The sequence below is a fragment of the Pyrus communis genome, chromosome 6 (genome assembly GCF_963583255.1).
Source record: "Pyrus communis chromosome 6, drPyrComm1.1, whole genome shotgun sequence".
In the NCBI taxonomy this organism is placed as follows: domain Eukaryota; kingdom Viridiplantae; phylum Streptophyta; class Magnoliopsida; order Rosales; family Rosaceae; genus Pyrus; species Pyrus communis.
In genome coordinates, this window is record NC_084808.1 from 25,494,275 (window position 1) to 25,506,594 (window position 12,320).

Consider the following 12,320-nt stretch of genomic DNA (forward strand, 5'->3'; position numbering starts at 1 on the left):
TATATATTTTATATATTTATTGAATCCAATAGCTTAAATCGAATATAATCAAATCTAACAGTAAAAAAAAGATCTAACGGTCCAAATTTAAATCCAACGGCTAAAATAATTTAAATTAAAATTCAACCAAAAACTCTATAAATACCTATGTATTTGTTCAAACATCCACACATAACTCACTTTTCTCCTACAATTCTTCCAATTTTTCTTTCTACCATTTCTTCTCATTTCCAAATTTTTCAAGATGGCAAAAGAGCATGTTAGAGGTCGTAATTGGACCTTTGACGAAGATATTGCTTTATGTTTGGCATGGATTTCTGTTAGCGAAGATGGTGTCGTCAGCACGAATCAAAATAAAAAGGTTTTGTGGGGTAAAATCGTTGATAAGTTCCATGAAAACTCTAATGCCAGTCGAAGGGAAGCTGGTGGTGTTTATGATCGGTGGAAGATTATCAACAAAGCGTGCACTCTATGGAAGGGAGGCTTGGAAAGAGCCATGGATGATATGCCTAGTGGAAGGGGCGCCTCAGAAATTGTGAGTTTCTTTGTTGATATTTTAGTTGTCATGTACATAATAGTATTTTGCAACTACTTGTTTTTATGTATTTGTTGCATAAGGTGACAAAGCAATGGCAATTTACAAGACAAGAACTACACCAAAAAATCAAGCTTTTAAGTTGCATCATGCTTGGAACATCCTCAAGGATTGTCCAAGGTGGGGAACCGATGCGGACCAACAATAGGGAAGATCGTGAAGCCCCATTCCCAAATGAAGTCAATGAAGGTGTGAATTTTGCCGACAATGAAGGTGTCGAACAAATGACCCCAACTTCTTCTTTTGCAAGGCCCCCAGGTAGAGATAAGCAAAAGGAAGCAAAGAGAAAAGGGAAGTCCCAAGATCCGATACGTGCACAACTTGCTAGCGGATTTGCAAGTACGAACGAAAACCATATCTCTTGGCAAGAAGAATCGGCCCAAATGTGTTTGGCCATGAAGGAAGAAGGGGATAGGGAGCAAGAAAGGTTCGAAATTAATTTGATGGTGGAGGACCTCCACAAATACACTTAAGAGAGGAAGAAATACTTACATAGTAAGCAAAAGGACATTTTACAAAGGAATGCCACAATGAGTATATTTCAAGATGATGATTCATCTCAAGACTATCACCCAAGTCTATCACCAAGTCAAGATGGTGAATATCATTATTAAGTTTATATAGTTTATGAGTTTTCGATTATATTAAGTTTATGTGGTTTATTAAATGTTGTTTGTATTAAGTTTATGTGGTTTATCATGATTTTCATGTATTGATTTAGTGATTTTTCAAAATTTATCGGAATTTAAATATTTTTAGGTTAAAATGTTCATAAAATTAATTTAGGATAGTCTACATTTTTTTAAAGTTAATTTAAAAAAAAATAGGCTTAATTTATTCTTTGATAATCTTGGGCTAAAATTTTAGGCCAGAAGAGTTGGAGCAGAAAAACTGTTTCTGAGCTAAAACCTAAATTTTCTGGGTTAAATATTTTTAGGTTTTAGGTCAGGGTTAGAGATGATCTAAGCGCAAGTTAGTTCAATATATAATGATGGAATAACGGATCTATCACACATCATAGCAATTTTTCTTGTCCTAAATTATGATCATCTTATGCTAAGCTAAGATTTGTTTATAGGTAGAAGACGAAGGAATTCGCGTGTGGGCCACTTGGAGAGACTTTACAGTGCTTACCATACAAGCTGGTATTCTAGGTTAAGAATAAGAAGCCCTTTGTCATGATCACATGCCCCCAGCATGAACTAGATTTTGGTAAAGATACCTGAAAACGAATGGCCTTGGCCTCTCAATCTCATCACAGCCTCAAGATTCTTTTCCTTAATTACGTGCATACCTCAAATTCAATTTAATCCACACTTCTGTCTAGGTTCACTGCTCAATACTACTAGTGTTATGTCGTCCTCTCCAGGATCACTACTCAAACATAACAATTGTTGCAGCTTACCACTATATTATATATATAGCTAGCATGCATGGTTTGCATTTCATAATTAAGTACCCAAGCAATCAAAAACAGTATGTAGTACGTGGTAAATTATGCTACTGTGCACATACATCTGGAATCAGGTGTCCCCTAGAGTTCCCCCGAATACTTCATTAGGATCGATACATAAATTCTTTGAAGGATTGCATCGTCTCTACTGAAGTGTTTGGGGGAACTCCGGGTGTCATTTGATCGTATCTCAACACAAATTACCGGAGGTGATGGCTAGGATTTGATTACTACAGTACCTAATTAAGTATACCAACCCTGGTTTTAAGTCAATGTTATTGACTCTCTGCAACAAATATCAATTCTCTAATTGATTATTAGCGTATGCATGGCAGCATAGGGTTTTGGGTTCATTATTAGCATTCTCTCTGTATTCTACTTACTGTTCTCATCTTCTCGAGATCATTAACATGCTATATTGTTTCTCTTGTTTGGAAAAAGGTTAGTTTTCTTATAAATTCACAGCAATTTCCCTAAAATCTTTTCCATCACTCTTCTGGCTTAGTAGCCCAATGAACCATATATATAATACTTTTTCTTCTTAATTTCTTTTGTTTTGTGTTTAAACTCCAAAGGAGGCCTTAGATATACTTGTGTCTATTTGCTTCTTTCCATCTCTCATGACAGTTTATACCCTGCTTCTCGGCATAAACATAACATTTTCACCATAACCAAGATGTATATATTTACTCCATATGCTAATTTTAAAAGTAAATAAACGACCTGTTGTCCGTAGAATCGTAAGAACATCTATATATGCCGCCTAATAACAAATGATGAATTTCGAAATTTTTGTATGGTTCACTCCCAATGGCTCACACTTCATATTCTCATTTGCTTTAGAAATTGTTAAAATTTTTCAATAGTACAGAACCACCAACGATGGGGAACCATATCCGGCTTACAGGATTAGAAAAGGAAAAATTTGAGACAGCTGAAGTTGGATTAACTCTATTATAATCTTCATCGCCTTCTACTAATTTATTAGAACCGTTTGGTTTGCGTCTTTTCCCTCCAATCTGACCCTGTGAAGTTGCGACCAGACCACCTCTTCCAGCTATAATTTAAGAAGAATTTAATAATCCACTAAGTCCACCAACCAATACCTTTGGAAGTTAAGATCAATATCTATCTCAAACTAATAAGCTGTTTGTTAGAGGCATAGAACTACCACCTGCACATATTATATTTTTTATTCATCTCCCAGCTTTTACAGTTGTGACAAGAGAAGATTTCTTGAAATAATCGACCACAGATGCTTCTTCCTGAAACTCTGGACATGTATTTGTCCACCTAGCCCACATCACCTGATTAATCATCTTTTACTAGGTTGTATTAATAATACTAATCGTGTTTTATTTATCCTTCTACTTAATTTAATTACCTCCTTAATCTCTCTCTTTCTCTCATCAGCTTCCTCTCACACACTTTTATAATTACAGTCAATTCGTGTCTTTGGTTCTGGTTCTTCTAGCGTACGTAATCATCATCAGCGAGTCTCATGGGAAACTGCTTGAGGAAACACCGTCGAGAGACAGACTCATCAGTTGTCATTCCTAAACCTCATCCCATTGGTTTGCACTCACACTGTTAATTTCTGTGTTTTTTTTTAATGATCTGAAGTTGAATATTTATAGTCAAAATGTTTCTAAAATTAAAATTATTTTTTTCTTTCTTTTGGGTAATTAAGGAGACGTTGGGTTGCAAATTTCTCTACCCAAGAAAACTAATAAAACAGTTCGAGAGAAAGCTCCAACTGTTTCCTCAACTTCCTTACAAGGTCAAGGTACTTATTAATATCTCATTTTTTGTCTGAAGAAAAAAACCTTTTTTTGGGTAGTTTGTATAAATTTTCTGTATCCTTCGGTTAATTTTATGTTTCTGGGTCCATGAGAAAACGTGAGAAACGAAGATCATCACTTAAATAGAGGAATTTATCTGTCTCTATAAACACATAGGTATTGTTATTGCATGCATGCATCCCAAAAGCATGCAGTTCCTTTTCCTCTGCTAACCAACAAAACTTTGCTCTCTTCTTCTTTTGTTGATGCGTTTAAGTGCAGAAAAAAACCGTAGCAAAAGTGCAAGGGCCACCACAAACTCCAATACTCCGAGTCCAAAAGATCGGAATTTGGAGAGAGTGAACAAGAAGGACGGAGTGTTGCGAGATTACAAGCTATACTGCTTCTGTTACAGTGCCTTGAAAGCTTCCACACGCAAGTTTAGCAGCAAGAACTTGATCGGGCAAGGCGGATTCGGTGATGTCTATAAAGGGTACGTGAGGTATTGTAATATGAAAGCTGCTGCAAAACCAAGTGAGGGGTTTCCAATTGCTATCAAAAGGCTTAGAAAGACAGCACTACAAGGCGATGAACAATGGGAGGTCAGTTTGTTTTCTCTTTTATTTTTGAATAATCCTTGTACTTCCTCTTTGGGAAATGAGCTTATTCTCCTACTTATAAATAACGTATTTTCCAGTAGAAACTTCGTAATCAAATCCGCTCAATTTCTTAGTCTTCATTTGGATATCATACTTACAAAAAATCATTTCAATTGGAGACGGTTTAGTCTTCCAATTCCAATATAGTATTTAGTATCTACACTATTAATTTATTTTATACATTTGAATGACTAAATGATCTTAGATTCGATTAATTTTTTGTATGGATGATCTTCAAATGAAGATTAAGGAATTGAATGGTTTTGGTTATAAAATTTTCTCCCAAGGCGAAATACATATTTCACCCTTCAGGTTTGGAGCAGTTTTCAATTTGACAACGAGGTTTTATTTTCCATATTACACCGTGAGGTTTTGAATTGTTTTAATTTATATCTTTTGGTATATGATCGTTCTTAAATGAGTAATGTTAGGTAGACTAATTCTTTAGTTCATATTTGCAAATCATGTAACGTGTCATCAATGGAAAATATAAGCACGTTAATTAACACTTAAGTCATAATCTAATCATCAACAACCACTTCATACGGTTAATAAAATATAGTTTAAATAGATGACCTCCCTAGCATTATCCTTCTTAAATTGATTTGACATAACAAGTGTGGGATTCAATTAGGAGTTGACATGGAAATCACACTTGCGCACACCCAAACAATTCATCATTGAACTTTAACTTCTCCTCAATCGACAAACAATCACACAATTTAGTCTCACTGATGTGAGTGTGGCTCCTACTCCGCTTAAAAGCATGTCTAACGTCTGCAACATCATCAATTTACCGAGTATCATATGGTCAAATTAGAGAAAGACATCAGGTGCAACATGTGAAAACTCAAACCCCATAACTCTTTTGAAATTCACCGAAAATATGGAGGGTGTAAATCTAATTAGCCCTTTTTCACACACGCACTCTCTTTCTTTCAATATCTATCTTTCTGCGTGTGTGAGATTTATGTTGTGGGTGCAGAATGAGAGGAAATTTATGAGCAAAATAAGTCATCCAAACATAGTGAAACTAATAGGGTACTGCTGTGAAGGTGAGCACAGAATGTTGGTTTATGAGTACATGAGCGGAGGAAGCTTGGAGGCCCAACTCATGGCAGAAAATGCGACACGGTTAGATTGGAGGAGAAGAACCAAAGTAGCACTCGGCGTGGCCAAGGCTCTGCATTGTCTTCACACTCGTGGGGTGCCAGTAATTCATCGTGATCTCAAAGCTTCAAATGTTCTGTTGGACGATGTGAGGCTATGTCATCATACTTTTTAACAATTAATTGTGGAAAATATATACAAATAGAGCCAGTTACGTATCAATATATAATTTTAAGTGAATCATGAGAACACTAAGATGTCAATAAAAGAATACTAAACATGGTTTATATGGTTTGTCGATTTACTGTTCCTCGAGTTCTATTTGTAATCAAAAGTCGTAAGGGTCCTATTCATTTGTATTTGTCAATAATTAATCTAACCTTAAGAAGCTAATAAACATTGCAGGACTTCAATGCCAAGCTATCAGACTTCGGCCTGGCAAAATACGGACCCAAAGATGACCATGACCACGTAATGTCAAGGGTTCTTGGCACCAAAGGCTACATCGCACCTGAGTACATAGGGACAGGTACTCAACCAACCACCAAATATACAACAATTCGTACATACAATTGGTGTATTCAACGTCCCTCTCATCACTTCACGTAGTTGGTGTCACTTTGACCAACTTACATGCGAAGGGTATTTTATACACCTAGCACATGCTGCCAGACATTTCATTTGCCCTAGGGGGTAATTTGGTTTTCATTTTTACAGGGCATGTGACACTCAAAACGGACGTATACAGCTTCGGCGTGGTGCTCTTAGAGATCTTCTCAGGCTCCTGCGCCGTGAAGAAATATTCGGATGGAATGGCTGGTGATCTTACCAAGTGGGCTGAACCATATCTTAGCAACCGCCAACAACTGCATTGCGTGATTGATCAGAGACTCGGAAATAACTTCCCGGTGGAAAAAGCTCACAAGTTTGCTGAACTAATTCTCCGATGCCTCGATTCAGACCCCACGAGCAGACCAACGATGACTGAAGTCGTGGCTGATTTGGAGGAGTTGCATGAAAACACAAGCAGCAATCGGATTTCAGACCATGTTACTGCATTTACACCATGCCCTCCTTACAGAAGGATTTTCCCTACACGAAATGGATGTCAGGCATAAAGCTAGGAAGCTGTTTTCCTTCATAATGCTATCCTACAATGCGCAAGTGTCCACTAAAACTATATAATGAAAGCAGGGCAACTGTTTGCATGAATTAGCAAATTCTAATTACAGAAAATACAACATTTACGAGAGCGAGAATAGCATGTATTCGCGCCGGGATGATTTGACACCGGCAGTTGTGACGGGATAAGAACATCCGTCATTCTGCAGAATTAAACTGATAGCTAACTTTTTACACAACTACCATCAAGCAGATTACCAATACAAAATAGCTACAAGGCTTCTGGAATTACAGGCGGTGGTAACCTATTCAGAATGACTCAAAACTGTGAAAAATACATGCCCAAACTCAATTCTCTGTAAACATAATATGGGATCAAACAGGTAATTTACAGACGGAAAAACTCTGTTAACGCACGCGTGGAGATTGCCTTTGGGATGCCAATGGGGATGCATTTGGTGGTACATTGAGAGGAGAACGGTGTCGTCGCATTGGCGACTTCCGAGGAATAGGAAGTGTCTGCTTTTCTGATTGAGAGTTTCTGGCTGCAGTCTTTGGGGATTCAAGTTGTTCCAGCGTTGCTAATACCACTGACATCGTGGGCCTGAGTTTAGATTCGGGGCATAGGCATTGTGAAGCAAGGGTAGCAGCTGTATAAGCTGCTTTCTGGGGATATTGGCCCTCCAACTTGGTGTCCATAATCCGAAATAGTTTTCTTCTGTCACCCAAATATGGTTTTGTCCAGTCTACCAGGTTCTGCTCCGCACCAACTTTCGTTTTATCAACAGCTCGCCTTCCAGACAGTAGTTCCAGCAGTACAACCCCAAAACTATAGACGTCACTTTTAGCAGTCAATCTACCTGTTAAACAGTGAAAATGCATGTTAGACATCCACATACGCATTAATCATGTGTTGCGAACATAGTGAATTCAAGCACTTAAGATTCTCTGCATTGTATCTGCTACAACAATGTGAAAAATTTAAGGAACGGATGCAGATACCTAGTGAAGCGGTAACTCTACGCTGAACACCAACTCATACCGAATATTCTCAGTCCCTGCCCTCCGATTACACTACATCTATCCCTGAACTGTCTACGCGCCCCCCCTCCTGCCGAGATGGCGGCACAAATCCAATCTTTTATTAACCTCGAGTCCGCTTCGGCAACTCAAAAGGTCGTAATTGACCAGTGCAAAACCATTTTTTTTTTTTTGCATTACAGAGCCCAGTTTACATAAGTTCCGCCTTAAGGAAATCTTAATGACAAATAATTACAATAATCAAATTTGTTCCGTTCAATTATCATATGCAACTCAAAAGCTTTAACTTTTTCTTTCTCAACCTTGTGAATCAATAGATGAGCAAACTCCAAATGTAAAATCACACTACTTAGTACTTATATATAGGTCTAACGAATCATTCTTCTCTAATTTCACCTCAGAGAAAGTATTGAAACAACCTCTTATTAGTTTGTCAACTGGCACCAAGGTGGATATCCTCTAATCAAAAGGTTAGAGATGACCAATCCGGTTATAGGTAATCTGGTGCAACGTCAAAGAGATAGTTCAATGCAAATTTCGTTAAAATTTATTTTGTACTAAATTCCATAGTAATAGCATATTTAGAGACTCACAATATCAGCTTTCTCAAACAAGATACATCGCATGTACTATTAAAAGGAGTCTATGATTCAGGGATATTTGCCAGCAATCATTGGTCATACATAACAAAAGTAAAACACCAATAATACTGCATATAGACATTAAACAGACCTGTAGCAACATATTCGGGTGCTGCGTAGCCTTGAGTACCCATGACTTGAGTAGACACGTGAGTCCTGTCACCAGTGGGACCAGCCTTAGCCAAGCCAAAATCAGAAAGCTTCGCGTTGAATTCCTGGAACCACAATGCAACATTTATGTCAATGATTTATCCAATCTAAAGATAAGATTATTAAACATGATGAGCTAGTTTCCTCTTTGTTCAACATACCGAATCTAGTAAAATATTGGAAGCCTTAAAATCACGATATATGACTTGTGATTCTGCCTCATGAAGAAAACTGAGCCCCTTTGCAGCACCTATGGCTACTTTCATTCTTGTTGCCCATGAAAGTGGTTGCGGCCCTCCTGTGAAACATATGTAAAAGATCAAAATTACAAAGTTTTCAAGGCAAAAACCAAGGTGTTTCTTCATATTGCCAACGCAACTGTTGCTTATTTGCAAGAAAATAAGCATAAAAGTTAACTTCCAGATAACTTAAAACAATTGTGAGAGGAGGGGGAAGGGAACTATGCTTCCTATTAATGGTAGAAGAATACATCACTTACTTCTAAACAGATGATTCTCTAGGCTTCCTTTTGGCATAAACTCATACACCAGAAGGCGGTTCTCACCCTCTAAGCAGTATCCGATAAGCTTAACCAGATTTGGATGATGGAGTTGACCAAGATAATTTACTTCTGTCTGAAATTCATTGGTTATCACTACATAAGCCAAGCATGAGAATTGAAACACAACACACATAAAGAAAATTGTTAAGAAGAAACCTACCAACCACTCCTTGTGGCCTTGGAAACCTTCGGGTTTGAGCTTCTTGACAGCAACAACCATTCCGGACCCCGGTTTTGAAGCTGTCATTGTGCTCCCATTAATCCATCCTTTGAAAACATAACCAAATCCTCCTTCACCGAGAAGACTGTCAGGGCGAAAGTTTCTGGTGGCAGTCTTTAGCTCATTGAATGAGAAGGGTTTCAAATTTGGAGATGACAATATTTCACCTTCAGTTCTTGGGGTAGGAAGACTTGAAGCATTGCTCCTTCCACTATACGATGTGACGGTCAAAGTGGAGGGAACTGAGGAAGGGTTAGTTTTGCTGGAAACTTTGGAAACCCCTGATCCTGACAGGTCAAGTAATCAATAATCAACAATCAATTTGGAAACCTACACCAACTAGAATTCCTCAGGAAATGTTATATATAGCAAAAATCTACTAGAGTAATAAGACACTTAAGCAAACTAATCGATTCAAAATTTTAGAGGAACAAAATGAAACGATTGTGTAAATTCTTTTAATGACTTCTAAGAGGACCGATGTAAACTTGTCGATCAAGGTACAGGGTTTTGAGTGATCAGGTGGCCTCAAAGAAAGATACCAGCTGGCCCGGTTCACAAAACACCTTAAATTAAGCATCTTTGCTCGATGTTCCAATGATCACTAGTACATGATGAAGTGGAATTTTGTGGAGCATAGAAAAAAAAAAACCTCTGTTTTCGTACAAAGGACCACCATACTTTTCCCCTGAGGCCCCAATTGTCACTAAAGTCTTTGATTCTACAGATCTTAGCGTGCCATTAACGCCCATCCTTCACGTGATTATTGTAAAGTACAAAATGAATGTTGAAATCACTTTCACAGTTTGCCCCCATTTCAGGGCAAAAACAAACCGAGTAAAATTGTAACAGTTATCAGCTAAAAGATTACTAAAAGCACATTGCGCATCACCAAATAATGACAAAAATATCTAAAGCTGTCTTCAACGCGTTCTGTATTCTCCTCAAAAAGGCAAAATATCCTATTTCTTTGCAGATTAAAGAACTGCTTAACAATGGAAAAACCCCGGAAAATTTTCCATCTTTCTAAATGATATTCAAAACCAATAATCCATTGCAAAAACAAAGAATTAATAACTAACAGAAAACAAAAGAAGAATAAATTAACCAATCTCCAGAAATACAGAGAGATTTGTTTCAATACATAGCAGAATTTCCTCCAGAGATGAACTAAGCTACCCAGAATCCATAAAAATAAAAAAAAACCACTTTCTAATTCAGTAAAACCAACCAAACCCACCAAAATTTTACTGCTTTAAACCAATAAAAACTCTCAGAAGACACTAAATATACCCATCAAAATACAAGACCAGCTGATGAAAATTAAGGTATTTTTTCAAAGCAAGCATTGAAACTCACCCGAAGTTCCAAAGGAGCTATGTGCGGTATTGACTTTAGCAGAAGAACCTAAACAGTTGCCCATTTGCTACTCCAAAAGCTCACAGGCGCTCTCTTTTTACTTTCTCACGACTTCTAACAAGCACAAGATAAATAATCAGCAAGCCATGGCAAAAAAACCTGAATCCGTGTAAGAAACTGCAGCTGACTTGTTCTTCTTCTGGGTTCTCTTCGATCGAGCTCAATTTCTTGGAAAAAAAATGATATTAGAAAATTGGGAGGGGAGGAAGAAGGAGAAAGAGCGGCGAAGGTGAGAAATGGAAACTGAGAAGAAATTGGCAGAGGCGGGGGAATGAGTGTCTGTCTTGGCTTCGTCTTTGGCTAAGAGACGCGACAAACGTGTGGAGGCACGCTGTTAGCCAATGACGTGGTCTACCGTCTACACCTTTGCTCGTGTGTGAATTCCCTTGTGTACCCCGTGTACTGTGGACTTGCAGTTTGTCAAATATCGATTGCATTAGTTTGAATGACGAAAGTACCCTTGTATGCTTCCATCGTACGTTGTCATGTGCATGAATGCGTCATTGGTAACACGAATAAAGGTTCCGAGATTGATCAACAAAGATGGCAACCATTTGATTAGATTTTTTATAATGTCAATTGATGATTGGTTAGTGTCAATTCAATTGAGATTTCGAGATATTTTAATTTTTTTTAATAAATCAAGGGGTATTCAATCAAAATTTAAAGTGATAATCTGAAATTCAACGCATAATTAATAAGGATATAATAACAGTTTATTACAATCTTTATAAATACGGGTGTATTCAATTGGAAAGATTTTATAGTATAATTTGAACATTCACATACAAACCTCACATCTCCCTATGAGATTTTAAAGAAATATCACGATTTTACATGAAATTTCTACAAATCAATTAAATTTGATTATAAATCCATCAAAATCTCAATTTTATACACTCCCTTTATAATATAATCGATTAGTTAAACGCATACAAGGACTGGTTGATGCAAGGATCTTAGTATACGGTCGCGCACAATAACTGTTGGTCCCTATCCAAAGTCAATATATGATCTCGCACAATAACTGGTAGTCCCATCAGTTTGTGAAGAGCTTACCTCAAATTCTAGTAATGTATAACTTGTTAGAATGATAATATGATTTTTTTTAATGTTATTCTATATTGTTGTCACAATTATAATAATTAATCTTAATGAGGAGGTGATTGTGTGCATATATATATATAATTGCTTGCGTTTGTGTACATCCTTTAATTAATTCAATCCTCTTTTCGAGTTTGTAAGAGTCAATAATCCCTTATATTTTGAGACTTGATAGTGAAGTAAAACATATAAAAAATAACAACACTCATCAATTTAAATGAAGTAAGAACAAGAACAAAGGCGTGTTCATTATCATAGAGAGAATATATATGGTAGACCGGCCACAATATTGTTGTGATTGCTCACACAAAAGAAGTATTACTACATATTTGTGTGATCCAACGCTTTATCCGAAGTTTTCTTCATCCACTTGTGCTTAATTAGTGCACATCTAATATGGGTAATATCTAATCTGAGTAATGTTACACTTACTATATGTTTATTTTATAGTAGTGTTGGGCAC

The 12,320-nt window shown here is 37.0% G+C and overlaps 2 protein-coding genes across 3 annotated transcripts; one reads left to right on the forward strand and one right to left on the reverse strand.

Moving 5' to 3' along the window:
• Positions 1-726: 726 nt before the first annotated feature.
• Positions 727-6,716, forward strand: LOC137736309 (probable serine/threonine-protein kinase PBL11). Its single transcript, XM_068475599.1, has 5 exons — positions 727-1,022; positions 4,245-4,431; positions 5,474-5,701; positions 6,004-6,127; positions 6,316-6,716. Exons 1-5 carry the CDS (start codon positions 727-729, stop codon positions 6,714-6,716), a joined length of 1,236 nt encoding a protein of 411 aa, XP_068331700.1.
• A 265-nt stretch (positions 6,717-6,981) lies between these two features.
• Positions 6,982-11,045, reverse strand: LOC137737222 (probable serine/threonine-protein kinase PBL3). 2 transcript variants are annotated; one of them, XM_068476646.1, is made up of 6 exons: positions 10,694-11,045; positions 9,275-9,615; positions 9,052-9,187; positions 8,714-8,850; positions 8,494-8,617; positions 6,982-7,580 (listed from the first exon to the last, which is right to left on the reverse strand). In XM_068476646.1, exons 1-6 carry the CDS (start codon positions 10,755-10,757, stop codon positions 7,129-7,131), a joined length of 1,254 nt encoding a protein of 417 aa, XP_068332747.1. In that variant the 5' UTR covers positions 10,758-11,045; the 3' UTR covers positions 6,982-7,128. The 2 variants fall into 2 exon arrangements, with proteins under 2 accessions (XP_068332747.1, XP_068332746.1); XM_068476645.1 differs by having other exon boundaries at positions 9,275-9,621.
• Positions 11,046-12,320: the final 1,275 nt, after the last annotated feature.

Excerpts from the sequence above, each read along its gene's own strand:
- LOC137736309 (XM_068475599.1), top strand. The coding sequence starts at position 727 with ATGCGGACCAACAATAGGGAAGATCGTGAAGCCCCATTCCCAAATGAA. Across the intron at positions 5,702-6,003 it reads TTCACACTCGTGGGGTGCCA|GACTTCAATGCCAAGCTATC; the intron begins GTAATTCATCGT and ends TAAACATTGCAG. Across the intron at positions 6,128-6,315 it reads ACCTGAGTACATAGGGACAG|GGCATGTGACACTCAAAACG; the intron begins GTACTCAACCAA and ends TCATTTTTACAG.
- LOC137737222 (XM_068476645.1), bottom strand. The coding sequence starts at position 10,757 with ATGGGCAACTGTTTAGGTTCTTCTGCTAAAGTCAATACCGCACATAGC. Across the intron at positions 9,188-9,274 it reads AAGGCCACAAGGAGTGGTTG|ACAGAAGTAAATTATCTTGG; the intron begins GTAGGTTTCTTC and ends AATGAATTTCAG. Across the intron at positions 8,851-9,051 it reads AGAGAATCATCTGTTTAGAA|GAGGGCCGCAACCACTTTCA; the intron begins GTAAGTGATGTA and ends TATGTTTCACAG.